Source organism: Myotis davidii, unplaced genomic scaffold (assembly GCF_000327345.1).
Source record: "Myotis davidii unplaced genomic scaffold, ASM32734v1 scaffold13, whole genome shotgun sequence".
Taxonomy (NCBI): domain Eukaryota; kingdom Metazoa; phylum Chordata; class Mammalia; order Chiroptera; family Vespertilionidae; genus Myotis; species Myotis davidii.
In genome coordinates, this window is record NW_006286243.1 from 1,611,307 (window position 1) to 1,637,961 (window position 26,655).

General features: G+C 45.6%; 1 protein-coding gene across 1 annotated transcript in view; it reads right to left on the reverse strand.

Moving 5' to 3' along the window:
* Positions 1-993: 993 nt before the first annotated feature.
* NTF3 (neurotrophin 3) overlaps positions 994-26,655 on the reverse strand; it is an 89,701-nt gene continuing 64,039 nt past the window's right edge. Inside the window, exon 2 of the mRNA XM_006757608.2 lies at positions 994-2,101. Within this exon, the coding sequence (XP_006757671.1) occupies positions 1,307-2,101 (795 nt within the window). The 3' untranslated portion in view covers positions 994-1,306. The remainder of the gene's footprint in view (positions 2,102-26,655) is intronic.

Below are 26,655 nucleotides of genomic sequence, written 5' to 3' on the forward strand. Positions count from 1 at the left end.
GGGAAAAGGATTTGGGGACCACTAGTGTCCTCTTCAGGCTTGCCATGGCAGAACAGGTGTGGCCATTCCCACAGGGACCCCCTCCACTGCTGTGACTCCTTCTGGGACCCAGCAGGCATTAGGAAGGTTCCTTCCATTTGAGCTTGTACATTTCAAAGTGATGAATCAACTAAAAATGATACAGAGGAACACAAGAGCTGAGAGAGGAGGAGGAGGGGAGGAGAGGATGGACAAGCATTCTTGAATGCCTACCCTCAGCTAGATGTCTACAGGGGCTACTTAGCTGAATCCCCAAGACAGTCTGGGAGGTAGGCAGAATCCCCATCTCATTTTCTGTCCCTGAGAAACATGGGAGGAGCTGGACTTTGAACCCCAGTCTGAATGCAAAGCCGGAGCATTTTCTAATTCCTCATGAAGCTCTAAGAGGCACTGCCAGGGGAGGTAGGAGGAGGCCAGGCGCCAAAGGATCTCTGATGAGTCAGTTTTCTTCTGTGGGTAGATTATTCATGATCCATTTCAGTTTGCTTCTGCGTAACCATACAATTATTGTTACAAACAGTTAAAATTTTTTTCCTATGTGTCCAAAGGATGAAAACCACTTACAAAAGCAAAACAAACACCAAAGCCAAAACAAAACAAAATCCAACCCTTAAACAACCCCAAACAACAAATGTGCTGAAAAGAAACTTCCAAAACTAAAATTGCCAGGTTTGCTGTTACTGTTCTGGGGCCATACCACTGGGGCAGATCACAATTCTGATTGCTGAAGTGGATTCCTGTGCAGGTAAGAGAGAGCAGGATACCACCATTCTAGGTGAGCAGAGAGAGGAGAGCGAGTTATTGACAGTGAACTTGCCGTCTAAATTAAGCATGGGGCTCAAAGCTACTGGGTAGCGTTTTCAATGGAGGTGAAAACAGTTCTTTTAATTAATCAAACATGAAGTATACCAGGAGGGGGATATGACTGTGTCTATACACAACTCTGAAATCATCTGATTTTAACAAGTTTACTAAAATGACAGTCATGGCCTTGACAATACTGAATGCAAAATACTGGTGTACACAGATTTTACAGAGCGGCTCCCGAGAGCTGGGTCACAAAATAAAGTTTAACAGATGGGAGAGGCCTGAGGGAAGGCAAGCACACGGATTTTATTGAGAAAAAAAAGCTTATATACTGTAGGGTTGCTGAAGTTTAATAAATAAAGGTCAACTTATAATATATAAAAACAATATAAACATTTATATGCTACATGCATATCATATAATTTAAAGTAATAATTTATAGATGGGGAGAGATGCCGATCTATGTTCTTCCAATCTTTCTCGACAAGGCACACACACAGGAGGTGTCTATCCGTATCCATCGCCAGCCTACGAGCTTATTGTTTTCTGACGTCAGTGCTCGGACATAGGTTTGGGACGTTTTGCACTGAGAGTTCCAGTGTTTATCGTCAATCCCCCTGCAACCGTTTTTGACAGGCCTGGCTTCCTTACATCTCGTCTCATAAAAATATTGTTTGACAGGAGAGTTGCCGGTTTTGATCTCCCCCAGCACCGTGACCTGGTGTCCCCGAATGTCGATGGCCGATGACTTGTCTGTCACCCACAGACTCTCGCTGTCACACACGGAGTACTCCCCTCGGTGACTCTTGTGCTCTGCGTACCTCTTCCGCCGCGAGGTTCTGTTTGCCACCTCGGGGTTGCCCACATAATCCTCCATGAGATACAAGGGAGGGGGCTCCAAGGGGGTGCTATCACTCAGCAGGACCCGGGGGGAGTTGTAGCGTCTCTGTTGCCGTAGCAATTCCGTGTCCATTGCAATCATCGGCTGGAACTCTGACTTGGCGGGCTCACCCTGCTCCTGCTCTCGGGGGGCCTCTGCTTTGGGCAGCGTGCTCTGGTAGTTCTCCTTAACGTCCACCATCTGCTTGGAAAGCTTGTTTTTCAAAATATCGGCCTGGATCAGCTTAATAATCAGGGAATTTAGCGAGTCTTCTGGCAAACTCCTTTGATCCATGTTGTTACCTTGGATGCCACGGAGATAAGCGAGAAATATCACATAAAACAAGATGGACATCACCTTGTTCACCTGTAAGATCTGAAAAGGAAACACAGGGGTTACTAGCAGACTGTGGTAACTGATGTCATTCTGGGACCAGCTACCTGAGCCGGAGTGTCCCTGTGAGGGTAAGAGAGCAGGGTGCCACCATTCTAGGTGAGCAAACAAAACTCTGACGTCCCAAGATAGATAGAGCTCTTAGATCTCAGTCTCCGCCCCTAGAAATCTAAAGCACTTTTTTCTCCTAGACTTCCAAGTGCCTTCAGCTCAAGTCTGTCTTCTATCACTGTGGCTGTGTGATGGGAAAAAAGATTGTGTGTGTGTGTGTGTGTGCGCGCGTGCGCGCGCACACACACAAGTTGTATAAGCAGGAGGGAGAGAGCAAAGCATATTTTTTAAAACAAAATGAGCCAAAAACATTTCTGGAGAGAATTACAGATTAAAAGGGTTAGGTCTCTTCCTAGGACCCAGGGCACAAAGGCTGAAGCAGGAGGACACTGCGTGCCAGCCCTGCTGTCTCTGCTCTTTGCTATTCACACAGCCCCCACTGCACTTGCATCTGATGTCTGCTCTATCTGCAGCCTTCTGTTGGGTGTGGACGATGCCCTGCCACTTCTTTAGACATCCCCTGAGCCTGGAAAGACCATAGCCCACTCCACCTTGGCAAATCATGAAGAAGTTGAACCTGAAAATTATAAATGCATATTTATAGCCTTTTATTGGCAACAGCAGCCTTGCAAATCTCGAGACAGAGCTCTACTGCCTCCTTCCCCCCGCCCTCACACCCACCCAAATGCAGCCTTTGGAGTCTCTCAAAAGAATACCCTGCAGCTGGAGTATGGTGACATCAGAGAAGGGCTCAGCCGTGACTGGGCCACGCCTGGTAGAGCTGTTCTCCCCTTGTAAAGGACCATGTGGGGTCACTACCTAGTCTGTGAGAGGGCCTGAGTTTCAGGGTGCTCTGCTAAGCTCTCCAGTGAACATGCTTCCCCAGGACACCCAAATGCTCCACAGAGACTGTCTTCATTCACAAGATGACAGCAGAAGCTGGAGAGGCAGCAACAACCAGCTGAAATTAACGAACTGGACTTGACCTGAATTGCAAGTTTCCTTGCTGATTAATTGTTCTTGTTTAGTTTACTAAAGTTTTCATTACAAAAAGTCTCAGTGGTTAGATTTCTAATTCTGTTATGTCCTTGTTTAAATGGCATTTTTAACCCATCAACACACTCATTCTGTTGCCATAGCAGAACCTCAACATGGGGTTTCCACTGAGTCCGTGTGGAATTAGTGGGCTAATCTCAAGATACCGTCCTTGCTGGTCTCTCCCTCACTAGAGCAAAGCCTTGATTCTCGAAAGCTTGGCCCTGGAAGAGACTCTCTGGGTGGCTGCATGGGTAATCCCATGTTTAACACCCTGTGGGTTAATACCCTGTGATTCACACCACCCGCCGGGAGGTATCCATTCTTTAATCACCATTGCTATCACCTTGCTGACCCCCAGGGGTATACTGTTTCCTCTTTAAAGCTATGTCTAAGCATGGAAAATAAAACCCTTCCCTTTGGCTCACCTTTGGCACTTTCAGAAAGACTTTACTAAATCCAGGAGAAACAGAAGAGAAATAAACAAAGGTTGCATGAGAAACAGAAAAGCCACCCTGCTTACCCAGTACCCATGACTGAGCCTGTCCACACGAACTTGTTCCCAGGACTTACAGACACAGCCTCTTTTCCCATATTGTCTGAAGAACTGTTGTCTTGTCCCCAAAGGCCAACAAGCAATGTTGCAGGCATTTTGTTCCAATTTCCGCCTCTTTCTGATAAGGAGACCATCTTTTTTCCATGGGAACCACTCTGTGGACAACTGACTCCCTCAAGGTTAAAGCATGAGCAAAGGATTCTAGCTTTGCTGCCCAACCCTAGAATTGGCCCTAGGAATTGTATTATCCCAGGAAAATGGTTCCCACAGGACAACTCATCTCCCTCTCACTCTGCATCTAAGTGACATTTCCTTCAATCTTGCAGGACCAACAAAATGAAACTTGAAAAATACAAGTATATCCTACATATCACTAGAACAGGGGTGGGGAACCATTTTTCTGCCAAGGGTCATTTGGATATTTATAACATCATTCTTGAGCAATACAAAATTATCAACTTAAAAATTAGCCTGCTATATTTGGTCAAACATTTAATTAACTCACCCCTAATGCCTCGGCAGGGCCAGACCAAATGATTTTGCAGGCCTTATACAGCCCAAGGGCCAGACATTCCCCACCCCTGCACTAGAATTATATCCCCTTCTCCCACCTCCCCACTCCCAAACAGAATAAAGCTTCAATAACATAATTTAAGACTAAATGTTTACCAAAAATTTTATTAAATCCCCTCAAACCCAGCCACTATGAACACAGAATACACAGAATATCTGCTCATAAGGAAATCGATCAAGTATGATTAGTGGGGGGAGGTCCCAGTTAGAATAAGAGTCAATGAATAGATTAACAAGGTCAATACAAGGGTGAGTTGATAGGAAGAATGAAAGATGGTATCAATGGTTTGGGAATGCATCTTTATGGCTGGTGGTCTCCATATAGAATTAAAGAGTATTAAAAAGAGAAGATCATTTAATCCAATTCCTTTATTTTATACAAGAGGAAATCCTAAACCACAGTTTAAAGAAGAGGGGAGACACAAGGGAGAGAAGGGTTCTTTGCACTTCGGGTCTAACCTCCCTTTTCATCATATTATGATTGGGCTCTTATATTCTATGCCTCCGGCCCATTCACTCTTCAGAAGGTACTTGGATATGCTTTATAACCCTCACCTTGCACACTTTTATCACCTCTCTGTGGAGATTTTACCCATTCCTCCTTGCCTGGTTCAAAAACTAACTTTTCTAAGAGGCTCCCAGCAGTAGCAATTGCCACTTCCTTTGCATTTCCTGCAGCATGTTTTCCAAATGACAATGGTGGGAGGTATGGCATCCTTCATGGCATCACATGGCTTACTCTCTAGACCAGGGGTGGGCAAACTTTTTGACTCGAGGGCCACAATGGGTTCTTAAACTGGACCGGAGGGCCGGAACAAAAGCATGGATGGAGTGTTTGTGTGAACTAATATAAATTCAAAGTAAACATCATTACTTAAAAGGGTACGGTCTTTTTTTTTTTAGTTTTATTCATTCTGCGAGCCGTAGTTTGCCCACGGCTGCTCTAGACTCTCTCTTCTCTGAGGTCAGAAGCCCCTTCCTCCCTGCTCGTGTCTGTGCCTCTCCCTGCTGTCCACACCACAGTGCACACAAGATGGAGGTGGAGGTCTGGGTGCCATGAGTCAGAGCTGGAAGTGAGGGTGGCTGAAGGCAGAACCAGTTTCATAATGTGCAGGGCATCATGCAAAACTTATTTAGAGGCAGGGTAGGGTGGCTTCAGGAGGTGTGACCGTGTTTGAGCCAATGTGCAGAGTCTCCAGGCACATGTCCCATTCTCCCATTGCACTTCACTTACAAAACACATATTCAGAGATAAAGTTCTTAAGAATTTCAAGATGACAACAACAGAGCATTGAACCCTGAGTTCAACGGGGTCCTCTTTCTGAGTGTGGGACCCCAGGCCACTGCATTGGTGCACATCCACAAAGCCAGCTTTGGCTATAGGAACTAAGATGTTCCATCTCAGGAAATTATTTGAAGGTAGAGTAGAAATCCATTTTTGGTCAGGAGGGATGGGCAAAGCCCATAGATTACTGCATTCAGAGTGTCATGTTCAGAGTGGTAGAGAGGAGCTATGATTTCAGTGGTAATCTGGCAGAGAGAGCCTGGGGTTGTTGGGGGGGGCGGGGGAGGGGAAGGCCCTTGAGACTGCCTGCTTTCTTCCTGCAGGCAGTGGTGACCGAGGATGGAGGGAGCTGAATGAAGTGGTGGGAGAGGTTTATTGATTTTGAGAAAGAGAGGAAGGGAGAGGAGAGAGAGAAAGAGGGGGAGAGAGAGAGAGAGAGAGAGAGAGAGAGAGAGAGAGAGAGAGGCGAGTGCAACATTGATGGGTTGACTCCTGCATACCCCCCACCAGGAATTGAACCAGCAACCTTTCAGTGCTCAGAATGACACCCAACCAACTGAGCCACACTGTGCAGGGCAGGGAGAAATATTTTATCACTGATCTTGCCATGAAAGCATGGTGAGCATAAAAAGCAGTTGGACTTTTAGTTGATTTTATTATTGTTTTAAATTTTCTACTGACAATACTACTGCTTGTACAAGTACAAAGACTAGTGGACTTTCCTACCACCCCACATGGGTGCACACTGCCTCTGGGAGACCAAGGGCATTTTGTGGGTTAGAAAGCAGGTCTCCTAACTCTTTTAGACAGCCCTGCTCCCTTCAGGAGAACCAACACACAAACTCAGCACGAGGAAATCAGGCCACCTCCGGTAGGGGTGGGGTGGGGGTGGTGAGTCAATCAAGGAAAAAGGAGACATATGTAAAGCTTTAGACAATAAAAAACAAAACGGTAACAATATAAAAAGCTGCTTGTAGAAAATGGGCCTCTGTGACCCATCTCCAGCATGGTTGGCTTTTGATGGAAAGGGTTGCTGAATTTCCCCAGGGCAAACAGAACATAGGGAGGAGGGAAGAGGATATAAGAACAAAGAACTGTGGATGTGGGCCAGCATCATGGTGGAAACCCCTGAGGCACCTGCCTCAACTAGATAGGGGGGAGTGGAGGCAACTAGAAAAGGCCTAAACCCAATTTTTTTAGATGGTCCAATGGGGAGACAATAAGACCTAGGCAACGTATGAGGAAACAGGCGACCCCATAGTACTCAGCCAATGAGGAACCAGAGGAGGGACTGAATAAATGGGCTGTGTTTGCTGCCCCGTGTGTGCCTGCACAACTGGATGGACACCAGCTCTCGAGGATGTATTAAAAGTCCTGTTTTCACCATACTTCTTTCTCTAAGTCTATTATTTGAATTCAGACAGGTGAGCATTTCTCACACTGCTCAAAGCCCCTGATCCTGCCATTTCTGGGTCTGGACTGTTTATTACCAGCACACCCCAAACCTTGTCACGTTGCTCTGTGATCAGCAGTGGGAATGACCATCTGCAGGCTGGTAAGTGTTCTGAACTATTCACAAGGCTGCATTAAACCCAGCAGGCTGCCTGCAGACTTCATGCAATAATCTGCTTTCAGCTTTTGCCATAAAGAGCAAGCTCACGAATGCTGGTAGGAGAACTCACCAGGACACAAGGTTGGAAACTGTAAATGACCCTAGATAACCTCCTCATTTTTACAAATAAAGAAACTGAGGCCTGTCATGGTGGTGAATGGAGTTGTCTGAGGTCAGACTGCTCCAGAACAGCAGAGAGTGACAGGTGACACTCAGTTCTTCAGCTCAACAAAAACCATGTGGCTTGTGCCTGATTGGTTATTGGGAGGGCTAAATAATGAAATCTATACAAGAGCACTTATCACAGTAATGGCATAGAGTGAGGCACTGGAAATACAAGCTGAACATAAACCTGAGTTACCTGTGTGCCTGACCCCTATGCACTCATACAAAGTACTGGAGGGGCTGTGAAGAGGGAAGGCAGTGCCAGTGCAGCCTGGCAAGGCACATCAGTGATGTTTGAGATTTAGAGAGACATCTATGCTGGGGTTCACTGTGGTGTATAAGCAATGAACCTGCTGTGTTATCACTGTCGGCATGTCTCCTTTTTGATGATGCAGCCGTGTCTTCATCTACATGTGCCTGACACCTAACTCAGGGCTGGTCTCATTTATTGAATGAGCGCCCACTACAATCGAGATGTACCCACGACACAGCTCACTGGCCCATGATCTGTATGGACTCCTGCCAAGTCTGGTTTGGAAGCCAATCAACTCTGCCTTCTTTTCCCAAAGAAAATACAGGCCCTGGCTCTGAAGTGGGCCCTGGTCCCTAGGCTCTTCTTGGCTCTAATTGGAAAAAGACCTGTTAAAGACCTCAGTAAAACCCCCTTCCTACACTCTCCCCAGTGCCCACTTCCTCTGCTCAGAGCTTTCCAAGATCCTGACCAACTTGCATATGCTGTTTTCCTCACTTACAAATGCTTTCCCACATATGGTGTTTTCTTGGTCCCTGGAGCAACATTCCTACAAGGTTTCACCATCCCTCAAAATACTCAAAAGAGAGCAATTTCTGATTCCTCCTTTTTGGCTCAGTTTATAATACACACTGAGGGGTTTGGTGTATTCAAGAAGCAGATGAAATGGAAAAGGAAGCTGAGGTGAAGAGTGGTACAGGATCTGACCCATAGCAAGCACCAGGTCTGCCCTGCTTATATACAACGGGGTGGAACCTGTATCCACTGAGTTCCAATTCTCCTCTCCCCACACTCTCTACCTCCTCTAACCATATACCAGAGTCCTCACTTATTTCCTACATATGGAGTAGATTTTTAGTCTGGTCAGAGTGGAAGCACAGAAACAAAAATGCTATATGCCACGTACTGACATACACTCAATCTTTAGTCTTTTTTTGTTTTGTTTTGTTTTTGCTAATCCTCATCCAAGGATATTTTTTTCCATTGATTTTCAGAGAGAGTGTGTGTGGGGGGGAGAGAGAGAGAGAGAGAAAGAGATATCCATGTGAGAGAGACACATTGATTGGTTGCTTCCCAGACATGCCCCAACTGGGCCATGGATCAAGCCTGCAACTGAGGTACGTGCCCTTGACTAGAACTGAACCCAGGACCCTTCGGTCCACAGGCCACTACTCTAAGCACTAAGAAAAACTGACTAGGGCCAATCATTAATCTTGATAACCATTCCTCTGAGTCCAGTACTTACATTTCCCATTTCATATGGGTAAATTGAGGCACAAGTTTATTTAATAACTAGCTAATAAGAAGCAGATCCTTGGTCTGATCATAGTCTGGATCTGGAGTTGATGCTCTTAATGATTATACTGCGCTATCTCTCTGTCCCTGTGCTCAAACATTCCAGAGAGTTTATATACAAAGGAAGCTCACGTTCCAAGCCCAGAGCCAGGACAGCTGCCACCAGCAGGTTGAGTGTCTCCCCAAGAAGCCTCAGCTGCAAGCAGAGTTTCCAGGGATTTGAGGCCACCACTCTGGTCTCCTCCTCCCATGCCCATCCCACCAAGGCCGCATGTTGCAGTGGACAGAGCACTGGCTGGACCTTCTCCAACTCTAATTGGCACCAGTGCTGGAAATCAGGGTGACTTACGAAGAAGACACAGACTCCAGCTTTTCTCAGGGAGGAGGCATGAGATCAAATGTGGAAGCACTTTTAAATCTGCCGAGTTTTTAATATGCAAATTCAAGAGATGTCATGATTTCTGGTACAGCGCCTTCCTCCGGAGGCAAATGCATCCTCTGGCTGGGGCGAACAAGGACACGGTCCAGCTGTATCCAGAAGGGCCTAAATCTTTGGAGAATTTCTGCAGCTATGACATGGTCTCTGACTAATGCTAAGGGCTCAAAAGACCACATCCTGCCAGATAACCCTAACATCTTGTTCAGGGAATGGAAAGAGAGAGAGAGAGAGAGAGAGAGAGAGAGAGAGAGAGAGAGAGGTGGGAAAACGATAGATTTAAAATTGAATGACCAAAAGGAAAGGAATGAGGTGGAAATATTAAACTAAGTTCATATAAAAGACCAGCTAAGCTTGTTCCCCAGATATTAATTGCAAAATTAATTCAAATTAGCTTTGTTCTGAACACAGGTCCCTAGGTCTAAAAATTAGTCAGTGGGGCCACGCAAAGACGTCTGACCCATGACGAGGCAAGGAGCGAGGAGAGACAGATTCTGGTGGAGCCTCTGCTGGGGATTGGTCTGGTTTTGGTTAATCTCTTTATTAATGATCCGGAGCAGGAGAGGGAGGAAAGCAGCAGATTAATTAAAATGCACAGATGACGCTCAAAGGGAAGGTGCTACAAACACCGGTGAGGACAGACCAATTATTCCCCAGCACCCATGGGGGTTGGCAACCTGGAAATAGCATGATGAGATTCAAACTGGAAACATGTAGATTAACTCACTAGGGGCCAGATGAATCCAAAACCAACATGAGAGGGAAAGGCTTGCAAAAGGATGAAGGGAAGGAATGACTTGGAATTATTACACAGAATAAATGAGGAGTGAACTCACATGTATAGGGCTCACATGTATGTGAGTTTTCCCCGTAACTCAGCGTTCATTTCTAAAACCCACCTCATTCACTCTCAGCACACCTTAGGGTTCGTGGCAACTATCATATTCCATGTCTTAGAAAGTACACAGAAGTTCATAGATTGAGCTTCAGAGAAGGCCCCAAGTGGAGCCAAGATCAGAGAGTAAGTCAACAACTGCCACTGGAAGATGCGCCGAGCATGCTCTGAATTCCCCAAAACCAAAAATGAGGGGTGATCTAGAGAAGGAAGAGCCAGCCTCTCTCTCTGAGACCTCATTTGAAAATCCCCAACCCCAGGGCAGGTCTGCATCTATGCAGAGTCAATACCGGATGGAGCAGAGGCAAGGAAAGAGATTCCTAGCCTGTTCTTTAAAAATCCCTCATTCTGCATGGTTCCTCTGTTAAAAACGTACTTAACTCGGGGTTCTGAAACTGACATACTTGGCCCATGAATATGGACAAGGTCCTCAGTTTTCATGAGATGCTGGCTTCCCAGTGGCAACAGGACAAGTATATTCCAGAATGAAACAAACAATACAGAGAACCTCAGAAGACTGACTTGCCTCCCTCCCAAAGAAATTGGTCCTTCTTCGAGTCCAGAAAATGAGGAATAGAGACTCTTGAATGAACAAGGAACCTATAGTCAAAACCAAGCTTGAGGCCCCAAGATGGAAGTTGAAAGCTATGAGTTTGCTTTGCACAGCTGTTGGGGAGGAACTTTACATTGTTCAAAGGATCCCCTCCTCTGGCCCCAAAGCAGTGAAAGATGGAAGGTATGGCACATGTCAAAACAATGCACACCAGCAGCTCCAAGAGGAAGGTAGCGCAGTTATTCCTCAGGCTCAGGAACCCTCTGGCGTGGTCCCATCTTGGCAAAAAGATCTGAAAGGAGCTTGGTGTGCCGACATGAGCCCCAAGAACCCCAGATTTGCTTTATCCTTTCCACACTACAACCTCTCATTTCATGGCCAGAGGGTGGTCAAGGAAGGATCTGCCAGAGAAAAATCTGTGTCAATCCAAGTATAGGCCATACAGGCATTTATCTAGTAAATTTAGTTTTCTTTGTTCTGGGCACTAATATTCATCCATCACTGTGCATAAAGGTGTGGATGCATGGGCTTGTGCATGAACGGGCACGGGCGTGTACACATGTATACACACACACACACACACAGAGTGTAGCTCCCCAAATGAGGATAGGCTATTTCCAAATTATCATATCATTAAATATTCTGAGACATTTTGATTTCGGTTTCCTTTTCCGTACCTCTGCTATCTCCATTTTCCATGTGTGAAAATACACACGGCTTCAGTTACATACACAGTTTGGGATCCACCTACTGCTAAACTCTTAGCATCAGAGAACTGCTCCAAGTCGACCTTTTTGTTTTTAATTTATGCCTCATGTTAGAGTTGGGCTTATATGTCAAGCATACGTGTTATCTGCAAAGTGCTATATAGCTGTAAGTTAATGTTATTACAGGGAGGAGTTATTAATAATTATAATAAATTATGATGATGATGGTGACGATAAAGTATCATTCTTATCTCCCCAGCCAAAACTGAGTCTCAAAATGGCAGAATAAAGAAGTTGGCTTCATCTTGAGAGCTGAAAGCTCAGGGAAATCCCAAAGCATGACTTCTCTTCACACTCTGGATGCTTCTTCCAAACCAAGACCACAACTGGCTTGGCAACACCCAAACCTTTGACTGCATCAGCCAGAGCAGCATCAGCAAGGCTGGGATCAACCAAACCATAATGGTTTGGCCTCAGGAGGACTTGGCCACAATAAGTGTGGTCAGATGGCAGCCTTTCTCCTCCAGTCTTCATGTTTAGGCGCGTGTCAAATATAGCTTATGTCTCCCCCTCACGCCTCCTCATGGCCCCACAGCCAACCTCCTTTCAGGAGGATGAGGGGTTGGCAATGGTTTGTGGCTGTCTTTGCTCTGAATCTACTCTCCAGGAAACCGCCATGTCTGACGATTCCAAGGGCAAGGCTTCCTTCCACTCTGCTGGCGTTTCCTCCCTCTGCTCACTCTGACTGCCATCGTTCACCTGAACACGATAGGTGGCTATACGGTGACTTCCTGAGCCCCTTCTCATCCACTTGTGATGTGCACACAGGAGGCTGGGTTGTGCACACAGGATGCTGGGATGTGCACACAGGAAGAAAATTCATTTCCCACCAAAACTGGAGTGTGTGGTAGGCACTTCATAAATGTTATGACTCCAATCCCAAACAGTCTACTGACTCTTTCTGGGCAGCTGGGTGAGACTAAAAGCCAACCCAAAGCTTGTCCTTTGACAGCAATTTTGGCACCAATAGCCTGAACCCAAAGCTGTCTTTAATCACAGACACAGTCATAATAATCACTGGTAATAACAGCTAGCATTGCCTGAGCCATGCCATATGCTAGGGACTTTGCGAGATACTTTACATGGATTATCTCAATTAATCCTCACAGACACGATTATTATCCCCACTTTGCAGCTGAGGAAACTGAGGCTCAGAGGGATTAGGTCGTTTTGTCTGAGATCAAACGTCAATTGAGAGGCAGAGCCAAGATGCAAACCCATGTATGTGAACCCTCAGAACTCACTTTTAACCAATACCACATAACACCTCCGAATTCATTCCAGAGAGTCTAAGGCACTTGCCACTGGCTTGCAGTGAACTAGGCAGCAAGCACCGTGCTGGAAAATTAATGGTTCTTTCCTTTTTTAGAAAAAGAGACATCAAAGACAGGCCCTCTGAAACGTCTAGGACATTTCACTGTCTGAAGCTGGCATCACCAATTCATAGCAGCTGAAAAACATATTTCTGTGACATGGGGCTAATGGGCTCATTTAGCTATGCTTCAGTTTCCCCAAATGGAAACTATGCCTTTCCTATTTCCTTATTTGATGGTAGAGAAGACCAATAACCCAGGGATTCTTTGTGAAAATTGTTGAAATTTGGAAGGTGATACAGATTTCTGAGTCTTTGGTTTTCATTGGTGTTAGTATATTTGTAGCTGACAAGGAGAAATAAAATAATGTGGACTCTTGGCACATCTCCTGCTCTGATTTATGAATAAAAACCGACTCTGCTACTAACTAGCTTTCTGGCTATGGGAGGACCATGGCTGGTCTTGGGGTCTCAGTTCCATACAGAATTTCTCCACGGGGGAGCTGCTGGTATTTCAGGAAGGAAAGTTTTTCATTGTTCAGTTTTGTCCCCTACACATGAAGCCCTGGCTCCCACCCACTTAAAAACAATCATGTCCCCCAATCATGGTAACAACTTTTTTAAAAAAACATACACACTTTTCGAAGTACCATCTGAGGTAGTCTTATCCCTCCTAGTTAAGTATCACCTAACACAATACTGGTGGACTACAGCAGTTGTTCTCAGCCATTTTTGGATCACTGACTCTTTTTAAAATGCAGTAAAAGCTAAAAAACCTTTCCCACCCCCTAAAAAATCAAAACATACATGTGCACATAAAGAGAAAAAATTCCAAAGTCATTTCAAGGCAGTTTACAGACTCTCTAAGGCTTAACCCAGAGACCCTGATGAAGAATTCTTGAGCTAAAGAGTTTCAAAGGTTCTTTCTGGCCACAATACTCCATGCTTCTACTACCCTCTGCCAAACCTGAGTCATTTCTGCACTAGTCCACATGATTTTCATTACTGGCCTCATTTTCTGGTCCTCCCTGTTTTTCTGTGTCCCCTTGAAGCTATGAAGCCAGGCAATGGCATCCTAATCTTCTAGGATTCTCACACAATAGGAATTTTATGATGAGAAAGTGACTTGCCCAAAATGAAACAATAAATTAGTGGAAGAGCCAGAACTAGAACCCAGCTCTCCAGAGCAGCGGTCACCAACCTTCCAACCTTTCAGACTTCACAGACCACCAGTGGTCCAGAGAATGAGCCCTGGACTGCTCATCTGGAACCCAAACAGAATAGTATATTTAAGAACATAAAGATGGAAATCTTCCCACAAGGCTCAGTTGCCAGGAGGACTTTCTCAGGGAGGTATAAGAGTCCCATGTGAGCCTGACCAATACAGCATATTTAACACTACCCTGTGCGGGGACTGGGCCCCTGGAAGCCTCACCCAGCTCACAAGGTAGCCCATGGAGGCATCATCCTTCCCTCCTTCCTCTTACAAATATTTGTATAGCTCTGTGCCATCACCCAGTGACATCCACCCTCCTCAAGGGCTTTGGGACTTGATGCATTTTCCTTTCCATCTCTCATCCTGCACCACTCTGGATGATTTCACCTCCAACCTGCTGGCTTTCCCATCCCTTTGGTCTCCCCATTCTGCAACATCCTCAGGATGAGTGCTCTCTGTTATCTTAGAAACTTTACTTTTTCCGAAGAGCCAGCTGCTATTATCCTCTAGGGACGAGGAGCACTGAGCGTGGCTGCACACTCTTTCAGGAGGAAGAGCTGGAGGCAGAGGACTGCAGAGCAGACACAGGACACTGGCCTGGGAAGACATCCCTGGAAGCTTGAGAGCGGAAGCTTCAGCATACACAGAGCCTCTATGATACATCAGATAACAGAAGTGGGTAAGTTCATCACTCTATAAGAGGGTCTAGCCAAGACAGAAAATAACAGGCACAAGCATGTTGCTCAATTAAAATACAGCTGCTGATTTTTTTTTCTCCTTCCATCCAGAGGTGGTATCCAGGTGCCCTCCCCTTGTGTGTGGGTGGCTTGTGGCTGTTTTGACCACAGTATAGTGGAAGTAACAAGGTGAGGCCATAGAGGTCATGCAGCTTCTTCCTGTTCTTGGAGCCTTGAGTTGCCATGTGAGTCATCTGACAGCTGTGTGGCTACTATGCTAGAGAGATCCCCTCGATGGTCTTCCAGCTGGTCTTGCCAAAGCTAGCCTTGCGAGTGAAGCTGGCCTGGATAACCTTGACCAGCCCATCAGCCAGCTGGGTACCACCAGGCAACCTCTGTCAATGCCACACAGGCACCGAAGGATCCCCCAAATCCAGCTCTACCCAAATATCTGACAAAATCATGACAAACAATAAAAATGGCTGTAGCTTTACACTATTAAGTTTTAGGGTGGTTTATTACACAGCAAAAGGTAAAAGTCATTGAATGAATTTGCTTAGAAGGGTGTGGATCCGGGATGTAAAATGGGTCTGCAGGACAATGACTATGCACTACTGACTACGAGAGGCTGGAGCCCTGAAGAACAGGAATGTCACCTGAAAGTGTGGCAGCCAGAAAGTGTGAAACCACCCTCCACTCTAGGTGAGTGTGTGTGTGTGAGAGAGAGAGAGAGGGAGAGAAAGAAAGAGTGTAAAGTGACATGTGGGAATGTTGGGGGAGTTTTTCTCCTCGAGAGAAGAGAAGAGAAGAGAGGCAGAGAGATGGGGGTGGGAGTAGGAGGGAGAGACAGGCAGACAAGGCTTTCTTGAATAGGAGGTTTCAGCTGAGTCAAAGGCTGCGGGACAGGTGGCTTTTCCACCTCGTTGGGAAAAACTGGGGTAGCGAGAGAGAATGCTCCCTACCAAGCTACTACTGCTATAGCTCCAGAGGGTGTCTGAACTTAGATTCATGTGAGAAATTGCTCCACCTGGCCACTATGCCACTGTTAGTTCAATGCTTTCATTAGCTTACATTTTCTTCTGCCAAACAGCAAAATGAACAGGTTGGTGCCCCAGGCATGACAGGTAGCCACTATTCCAGTGCTATGAGAAAGTACAAAGGCATGAACACTCAGTTTCAAAAAGAGCTCCCTGGCTGTGACACAGAGGCCCATGAAACAGGCCACAATTGATCGTGCAGGTCATTTGTCCCCTGTCCCCAGCAGCACCACTGCCAAAGGTGGGGAGAGGAGGAATTCCAACCAATACACATGCTGCTGGGAAGCAGAACAGGCAGTGTGTGTGTGAGAGTGTGTATGTCTGTGTGTCTTTCTCTGTGTGTATGTCAGTGTGTGTGCCCTCAAGTGTGTGTGTGTGTGTGTGTGTGTGTGTGTGTGTGTGTGTGTGTGTGTGATATGTGTCTATGTTGTATGTTGGGAGAGGGATGCTGAGAAGGGGAGAAAACCCAAGGGTTAAGACTAGGTGCTCCCCTCAGCCTCCCCATTCAGTCACTGGGAGACCATGGACCAGCCTATTTTTCCCTCCTCCCAAGCATCAGTTTGTTCTTCTACAAGGCCAGGGAATCCGAGTAAATAATCCTACAATCATTCCAGTGCTAGCTGTCTGCCTACTCTCAGGAGACCTAAACAAGGCTCTGGGCTTCATGCTCTCTCTCTATCCGCTTGGACACAGAGAAGTGAGAGGTGGTGCTAGGGGTCCTACTTACCCCCCACACACACACACCCCATCAGCTCTGCTAATTTACAGAGTAAGGTACAGGGCTCCATGGCCTTCTCAGGTCCCTGTGAATTAGAAACATGTAAGGACAGGCAGGGGAGAAGCCTTGGAGATAGCGAAAGAAACTCTGGGTCAAGTTTGCATTTCTCATTATTTCCCCAACCCTTCTCAAATTCCTTTTGTTTAGAAAGCTCCTTGAGTTTCTAAGCCTTCCCCCTCCCCCATCCCACCCCTGAAAAGCTCTAGGAGCTCCTCCAGCCTGTAACCCTTCTGGATAACACGTTCCATATGTCGGTCACTCTGCATGAAATGTCTGCACTCACTTTTCTGGTCACCTCCTCCGTGGTCTCTCCACACTGCCTCTCCCTAGAATAGCCTACCAAGCCCCTCTCAGACCCTCTATTCAAGAAGCATGAGTTTGGTTCAGGTTGGAGCACCCTGTGCTGTCCATCTCCGTCCCCGCCCCGCCCCCCCATCAATTCCCATTTAAGATTCCTGCAGGTTTGCCTCCTGGGTGCCTAGAGGGCTTTGCCTTTGCTCCAGCCCACCCGCCGCCACGACAGCTGTTGGAGACCCTCCTTTAAGCACTTGGGCTAATTGAGCGGTGCTCCCACCGAGCTGGCCACATTATTTGCTTAGCATGTGCTTTTATAGCAGGGCAACACAGCGTTCTATTGTCTTCCTGCCCCACCCCAGCTCCCCCTCTTCCCGTGGTAAATAAAGGCTGCAGATATTTTTCCAACATCACTTCCAATGTTCCTTTTGTGGATGCAAACAGACCTTCCATTCCTCCTCACTTAATCCCTACCCCATGCACCTCCCCTATGCATCCTGCCTGCTCTGATATATATTTTGGCCACTGAGCTTGACTCTTGAAAAAAACTGCAGTGCACAGCTTCACACCAGTTTTTTGGGGTTTCTGCAGCTCTGGAGAAGTTGAGTTGGGTGGGCTGAAGATGACCTCAAACTGGTCAAGGGAGCCTGAGAACTGCATGCAATTCCTCTTCCTCAAAAGCATCATTGTATTAAAGGCTACGGGCCCCTATGGGTGCTCTGTAGAGCCAGCAGTGGACATCTTGAAACAGGAAATAATACAAACTGTTAACCTAATAAGTGCAGGTGGGAATGAGTAAGGAAAACATGAGACCACAGAGGCCAGATTGAGGGCTCAAAGCTTTCCAAAACAGACACAGGTCTCAAGCCCAGAAGCACATCTGGGGTGTGGCAGACCATGGACTCTTAAAGGACAGAAAGATGGTGCTTTGAGCACCAACCAGATGCCAAACACTGCAATTTAAAATGTAATCCCACTGTCTCTAGCTTTTTTGGTGGAGATGCAGTTAGGAAAATTATAAAGAAAGGGTGTAGCTCTATTATTTATTTTTTAAATTAATTTACTTTTTAATCCTCACCTAGGGTCTTGCTTAAAAAGAGGGAGGGAGGGAGAGAGAGAGAGAAATATCTATATGAGAGAAAAACATTTATCAGTTGCCTTCCGTACATTCCCTGAACGGAACTGGCAATCTTTCAGTGCATGGGATAATGCCCAACCAACTGAGCCACTCTGGCTTAGCGGTATTGCTATTTTAAAGCTGAGAAATTTAGGGCATAACTAGGTGAGTGATGGGCTCAAAGTTGTCACAGCTTGCGGTAAAACTAAAACCCGACTCCCGCTCCTACACTCATCATAAAAGATAACCATCTCTCTATCATCAAAGTCCTAATGAGTCCAAAGGACAGGCCCCATGCCTATGAACACACCCAGGAAGTAGAGACCCTTCATCTATCTCACCATAGGGAGGTCGATGGGGCACAGAGATCTATGGGAGCAGAGGCACTTCCACCCCAACGTCGGTGAGTCATATGGTTGAGAGAAGATTGCCATGAATTTTGGGAGAGGCCCTATAGTATAAAATGCACATGGCACTTTCCTCTAGGCTCCCTATTTCCTTAATGCACCAGTTTATACAAAGTGGGTCATTTCCAAAGCTGGGCTACCTCCACTACAAGGGCATCCCATCTAGGGAGATGAATACGGCCTGCCATTGGTCCAAATTCTGCACCTACTTCTTTCCAAGCCTCCCCTACTCTTGTCCTCCTCCAGTCTTGGCTCCATTCAGTCTAAAGATTTATTGTATACTGGAAATCAAACAACAGGTTAAGTCAAAATATGTGTTAAAAATGATCTTTCTCAACAATACCTGTATTTAGAAAATGACAAGAGTGAAGGAAAATGTTTGATAATGTGTTTGGATGATGCATGACAGCTAATGAGACAACTAAACTAATGTAATTGGGGGGATCTGACTTCAGAAGCTCCAATTATTCGTGATGGGGTTGGCAAACAGCCCTGCAATTTGGTGCTAATGAATGGACTAACACAAAGGATAAAGTGGGAACCCAAGAATGTGCAGGAATATATCTGACACTGTGTGGGGCATGCAGTAGGGGGAGGACAACAAAGACCTGATTAATTGAGTTAGAAAAAGGTTGGAGACCTCATAGGAGGCAGTCATTTTTGCCCAACAGACCAATTCTTCTGCTACCAGACCAATTTGCAAAGCATGGGAGCCATCTTTTTCAGGGAGCTCTACTTGGTTTACTAGAAAGAATGCTGCAGTGAGTTTATGGTTGTGCAGACTAAATGACCAGATTGACTGGATTTTATAGAGGGGATTGCAAAGAAGGCCCTTCCAGACCTATGATTCAATGTTGATGTCGTGAAGGCAAAAGACTCCACCATAGGGAGGTGGATGGGGCCACAGAGATTTCTGGGAGCAGAGACACTTCCATCCTAACTTTGGTGAGTCACATGGTTGAGGGGAGAAGATTGCCACTGATGTGATCAAACTAAAGGGTCTGGAAATATACCGCCATTGGTTCAAAATGTGGAACTTTGATCCTATAGCACAATGTATTTTAATTCCCCTTGGTGATGTTAATAAAGTAGTTGCCTAATGCCACCCTAATATAATTTATGAAGCACTGACTCACCCAAAAAAGGAAGAAGTAATGATCTCAGTTTGCATCCTATTTATGCCTGTGAAAAGGTTGAGTGCAAATCAAATTTCTGTGGACTGAATTATGTTTTAAAATACTAGGAGGGCTTGCAATAATAAATCTTACTGTAAATTCCTATTGAAAGCAGTAAATAATATCTCCTCTATTTAAAAATACTATATATTGACGAATTTCAGTTTAAAACAAAGGACATCTTTAAATGTAAGGCAATTGTCATGCTGTGAAACCATGACAATTCCACTTTGAACACAAATGCTTTGAGATTAAAGTATTCACCAAGGGAATACGATTTATTCTTTGATCTGCTCTTCGACAATCTGGCTGCCCTATTCACATGCATTGTTCCCTATGTCTTATTCTTCAGGAGGCTAGAAACCTAGAAGGAAAGAGGCAGAAGAATTCCCCTTCTGAAAGGTCCCATTTTTCCACGCTTATGTCCTCAACAATGTCAACTAAGTTCCCATAATAACTGACACTTCAGACTTCTAAAAAATCTCAATAAGGGCAGGAACAGAAGGAAAAGAGGGCAGAAGTCATGCACTTAGAATAATGATGGTCTCAGCTATGATGATAGCTAACATCACTGAGCATTTACTCCATGCCAGGAATGGCGCTAAGGAGTGTGCAATCAGCCTTAGTTGGTTTGGCTCAGTGGCTAGAGCATTGGCCTGCAGACCAAAGGGTCTAGGGTTCGATTCCAGTCAAGAGCACATACCTTGGCTGCAGGCTCCTCCCCAGCCCAGGCCCTCATCAGGGCTCGTGCAGGAGGCAACCAATCGATGTGTTTCTCTCACATCAATATTTCTCTCTGTCTTTCCCTCTCTCTTCCATTCTCCCTAAAAGTCAATGGAAAAATATCCTCAGCTAAGGATTAACAACAACAACAACAACAACAAAAGAACTATGCAATCGCAATCTGATTTATTTCTACCATACACCTATGAGGCAGGTCCTACAGTTTACAATCCCTTATCTAAAACCCTGCATATTACTGAATATTTCCTAATATCCTCAATGGGTCCTGCATATTACTGAATACTACCTAATATCCTCAATGGATCCTGGGCAGCATCCCATGATTAGACAAGTTCATATTTCTACTGCAAAATTATATCCACCTAAGTGAGGTATACATTATGTCAACTTAGGTCATATTCTGCAGGCAAATGGATCTGCTGTCACCTTAAGAAATGACTCTGGATTTTGAGCTTTTTAGGATGTGGAATTATAAAGAAGAGACTGGGGACATTCTGTCCATTTCATACATTTAAAAATCAAGCTCAAAAGAAAATAGCTTGCCTGAGACCACATCATGGCCACACTGCTACGAAGACTGGTAGCAGAGCTGGGATTCAGACCCAGGTGTGTCCAACTCTAAAACCACATTGTCAAACACCAGGCCATGCTGGTCATGTTCCCCATCCTGGGCCTGAGAACATGAAAACTCCCTACTGTGGTTTTCAGAGGAAGCCAAATTAAACTGTGATTGCATGCACCCCTTTACAAGTTAAAAAAAAAAAATTCCTTAAGTACGTTTTCCTAGAGTGATTTTTTCCTTATTATAAAAATAATAAAAGCATATTAAAGAGCACTCTAAAAAAACAAAAATATATAAAGAAGTCTATCAGCTCCCACAAGTATCATTATGGAATATTTGTGCCCAGCCTTTTTCAAAACATGCCAAGTTTTTCTATGCATTACATAGTTGAGACTCTTTAATACATGTCATTCTATTACTTTCTTTCTTCATCTTATCATCTAAATCCACTAAATATCTTCATCCCATCATATTAAAATTATACATAAACAAAAAGTTGATGGCTATATAATAGTCCATCATAGGAATATGCTGTAATTTCATTGGATTACAATCCCTTTGCAAGAAATTGTGTTTCCAATTCTCCGCTCTCATAAACAGTGCTTATAATAATTGTCTTCACATTCAAAGCTGACAATTGGTATACTTTATTTCCATAATCCATTGCTTCAGCCACCCTCTATCCTCTGCTCACATCTACCCTGTGTGTCCCCACCTCAGGTCAATTCAAACATCCATTTCTCCCAGATGATACCCAGACTGCTAAGAGGAGGAAACACACATATGCACTGCGCAGTGCCAGATAAATTTATGTTCTCAGGTTCAGCTCAGATCCACAAGTTACTGCTTTCACGCTTTTACTAGAGGCCCGGTTCATGGATTTGAGCACTGGTGGGGTCCCTTGGCCTAGCTTGCACCCTTTTGTAACCGGGACCCGTCAGGGGATGTCAGAGAGCCGGTTTTGGCCCGATCCCAGCAGGCCAGGCTAAGGGACCCCAGGGGTGCATGAATCCGTGTACTAGGCCTCTAGTATGCACATAAGATCTTTGGTTAATCTCTTCCCGCCCTCCCCCCTTCCCTCTGAGAATCATCAGTCTGTTCCATGTTTCCATGCTTGTGGTTTCCACTTCTGCATTAAGCGTCTGCCCCCTGGTGGTCAGTGCATGTCATAGCTACTGGCCAGTTGGCCGGTCAGCTGGTCACTTAGGCTTTTATATATAGAGATACTCATATCAGGTCTTTCTTCCATTCCTCACACAGCTCTTTCAAAACCACATGTGTCTCCTAGCCTCTTAGAACACAGAAATCTTCCTTCCTGCTTCATAAGGGGGAGGTGGGGAGAAAAGAAAAAGAGTCCCTTATGTAGGAACTCCTTCTCACTCTCTAACACTCCCTACAAATCTACTCAAATGCATGAACTGAAATGACCAGATACTTTATCACCCAAACAGGACACATGTGACAATAAAGGGGGGCCATTACTCATCATTTGTTGGGGTAAGAGCTGCACAGCAGGTTTGCCCTAGGTCAACCAGGACATGTGGCTGCCCTAAGTGAGCCATAATTTGCTCAGATTGGCTGAGCCATCCTTGTCACATAACCATCTGTAACAGCACCTATACTGATAGGCTGCCCCACTCCTTTCCATTTCCTCAGAAGCCTCATCCCACAAGGCTCCCTCCAAGCCATACCTTTAACCCTCTCTACAAGTTTCCACTCCTCAGTATATAATGTCTGGATGTTGCAAATCTTAAAAGATAGAAAAGGAAATAGTCATCTTCCTTTAGGGACAACTACCTGATCCCAGCCCAGCTTCATAGAAGAGCACCTGCATCCATTACCTTCAATTCCTCAACCACCCTGCAAAAAGCAGAATTCTCCCCTACCCTCATCACCACCAGCACGAGGTCCCTTGTGACGCTCCCCTCCTAGAACACCTGACTTCCTCACTGGAAAATCAGACAGACGTGTTGCAGTCCCTCCTTCCTTAACCTCTCAATCTCCCTCCTTCCTCTCTATGATAGCACTCACTCATGGCTTTTGCCCTAGTACTTATCTTTTCACTCTTTCAGTGTTTCTCCAAACCCTGCCTTCTTCTTCTCATCTGTGTTTACGATTGTGCAATTCGTGCACCCTGTGTGTGTGTGTGTATTTGTGGATGACTTCCATATCCACATCTCCAGAACAGTCCTCAATCCTAAACTCTGAGCCCATAGTTCCAACTGCCTACTACACATCTTGACTTGGATGTCTCAGAGGCATCTCAAGGGCACTATATCCAAAACTGAATTCTCTACCTTCCCCCAAACCCTGCTCATCCTCCAGCCCCATGTGCTTGCTTGGTAGGGTACGGGTTCCAGCATTTATCAGAGATCATGCTGGACTCCTCTATTCCCCGCCCCCATATCAAATTTATCTTTAATCCCAGTTGGTTCTTCTTGCTCACGGTTCCCAAAATCCATCATCTTTTCTCTATAGCCCATGCTATCTCTCTTGCCTGAATTACTTCCATGGATTGTTAGATGGTGTCTGAGACCCCACTTTTGCGCTTTCCCAGCCTCCCTATCATTTCCTTCTCCACACTCCAATGGAATGATCTTTCTAAAATTAAGCCTAATTGGGTCACTCTACAGCTGGATAAATTCCTGGTTTTGTTTATTTTTAAACTTTGGAGATAAAGCCATAATTGCTCAGACTGGCAAGAGACCCTTCACAGTCTGGTTCTTGGGCGCCTCACCTACCTGTTCTCCTCTCACACTGTGCACACCAGCCACAGGGAGGGTCCTCATCTCTGCAGACCACCATGTGCTCTCACTTCTGTGTAGATTGCCCTGACTCCTGCTTTTCCAGGAATATTCTCCACCACTCTCCTTACCTGGCTGATTCCCATTTGTCCATCTGACAATGCTCACACATCACCTCCCTGAAGATGTCCCCTTAGCCCTTACCACCTTCTTTTATAACCATCCTTTCACATGTCCATCTCCCCAGACACTGTAAGCTCTCTTTCTGTGTTTGATGTTCCCTAGAACCTATAACATCAGCTTTTTCATAGTATGTACTCAATAAAAGGCTCCTAGAAACAACATTACTGGATCAAAGGAATGAAACTTTTAAAAAGCATGACCATTTGCGATTTTGTCCTGATGTAATGATACTAGAGGCCTGGTGCACAAAAATTTGTGCACTTGGTGGGGGTGTCCATCAGCCCGGCCTGTGCCCTCTCGCAGTCTGGGACCCATCGGGGGATGACCACCTGCTGCTGGCTTAGGCCTGCTCCCCAGGGGATTGGGCCTAAGCTGGCAATCAGACATCCCTCTGGCAGCCTGGGAACCCTCGGGGGATGTCCACTTGCCAGCAGGGAGCAGGGCTAAGCTGCAGTTGAACATCCTTAGAACTGTATTCTCAATCAAGTTTTGTTTTAGTGAATTTTAACTCTGATTCCTGTCTGTTGAGGTGGGAATCCTGCAGGTACTTGGTCAGGCTGGCCAAGCCCCCCGGCGATGGAAGCCCCCAGCCTCTCCTTTTTTTCTTTCTTTTCTTTTATTCTGAGATTTATTTACATTCTATAATTGAAACTTTATATCCTTGAGTGGAGCTCAGAGCCAGCCAGTGCGGGCCGGAAGCTTGGCTTCCTCCATCGCCAGGGGCAACCCAAGCCTCCTGTTTGCTCCAGCTCTGTGGCCACGGCTAGCTGAAAGCAGGTATCTGGGGTTTATTTATCTTCTATAATTGAAACTTTGTTGCCTTGAGTGGAGCTCAGAGCCAGCCACAGCAGGCAGGAAGCTTGGCTTCCTCCATCACTGCAGCAACCAAGACTCCTGCTCACTCCAGCTCTGTGGCTGCCACAGAGCTGCCAGCCGCCATCTTGGTTGGGTTAATTTGCATATAGTTGCTCTGATTGTCTGGTGGGCATGACTTAAGGTGTAGTGAAGGTATGGTCAATTTGCATGTTTGTTGTTTATTAAATTAGATTGTCTCTCCCTTTCATGCACACTCTTCTCCAAAGGCCCTTGATATGGACTACCTGTACCCTTTAAAGCAGTGGTTCTCAACCTTCTGGCCCTTTAAATACAGTTCCTCATGTTGTGACCCAACCATAAAATTATTTTTGTTGCTACTTCATAACTGTAATGTTGCTACTGTAATGAATCGTAATGTAAATATCTGATATGCAGGAAGGTCTTAGGCAACCCCTGTGAAAGAGTCGTTCAACCGCCAAAGGGGTTGCGACCCACAGGTTGAGAACCGCTGCTTTAAAGAGACTTGTTCAGAGTAAAGAGCAATACAGTGGATCGGTTGAGGATGTTGATGTGAGAGTTGGCAGGAGAACTCTTTGGATGTGCTGGGATGGATGACATGGGTGATTCTCATACAAAATTGCATGTCAGTAAGTGCAAAGGAGGATCCAGATGCCAATAAAGAAAATAAAAATTTCAATTCCAGAAGCCCTGGCCCACTGCCCAGAAGCAGCATAGTTTCCTCTCTAGGAAGGAGGGCAGGGGGAAAGCGGATCTCTAGTTCATAGAGAACGATGCCTGCGCTGAGATGGGAAGGAACTTGCATGGAGTTTGATACCCCTCTGCACCTGAGTCTCTCCCTCACACCCCGCCTAGCAGTAGATCACAATGTCTCCAACAAAGCATCCTGCCCCTGCAATGCTGGCACAGGATCAGGATTAGATTGGGAATTCCTAGGGATAGAAGTGAATGCACAAGACCAGAGAACCTGCAAATAAAAGTAAGTGGGACCCTAACCCGTTTGGCTCAGTGGATAGAGCGTTGGCCTGAGGACTGAAGGGTCCCAGGTTTGATTCCAGTCAAGGGCATGTACCTTGGTTGCAGGCACATCCCCAGTAGCAGGTATGCAGGAGGCAGCTGATTGATGGTTTTCTCTCATCGATGTTTCTAACTCTCTATCCCTCTCCCTTCCTCTCTGTAAAAAATCAATAAAATATATATTTAAAAAAAGAAAAGAAAAGTGGGAACCAGCACCCAATAGGACTTGTGAAGATGAAACTAGGGATGGCTAAAATATCCCTTAGCCACTGCTGTGAAGTCCAAGTCCAGGCTGGAGCAAAGCCCTGGGAGACCCTCCTATCAGCTCAGTGCAGAGGTCTAGGTAACTACTGGGTTTCATAGTTCCTGAGAACCCTCACAGGCTCACATGTATGAAAATTCATCTCTGTAGCCTCAGTGTCTAACACAGTGCCTGTCTTATGAGTTGTACCAATTATGGGTACAGATGAAAAAGAATTTACTCCCAGGAGATAAACAAGAATCTGGAAAGAGCTGGGCAGGAAAAAGGTGAGAAAGAAGGTTGAACTCTCCATGGCAGGGGTCCTCAAACTTTTTATTTTTTTAAATAGTTCACTGTCCCTCAGACCGTTGGAGGGCCGGACTATAGTTTAAAAAAAAAACTACGAACAAATTCCTTTGCTCAGACCGTTGGAGGGCCAGACTATAGTTTAAAAAAAAAAACTAGTCGGCTGCTAAGCAACAGGCAGCGGCGACAAAAACACCCGACGGGCTGGATAAATGTTTTCGGCGGGCTGCATGTGGCCCGAGGGCCGTAGTTTGAGGACCCCTGCTCCAAGGTGACAAAAAGAAGGTCCAGGTGCATGCCTTTAGCAAGACCAGTTAGGGGAGAAGAGGCTGTTTTTGAACTAAATAAAGCAGGAGTTCTGCTGGGACCTTCTAAGAATATAAGTAAGCCTCAGAGAGAGTGCTCTCCTAGCGCAAAG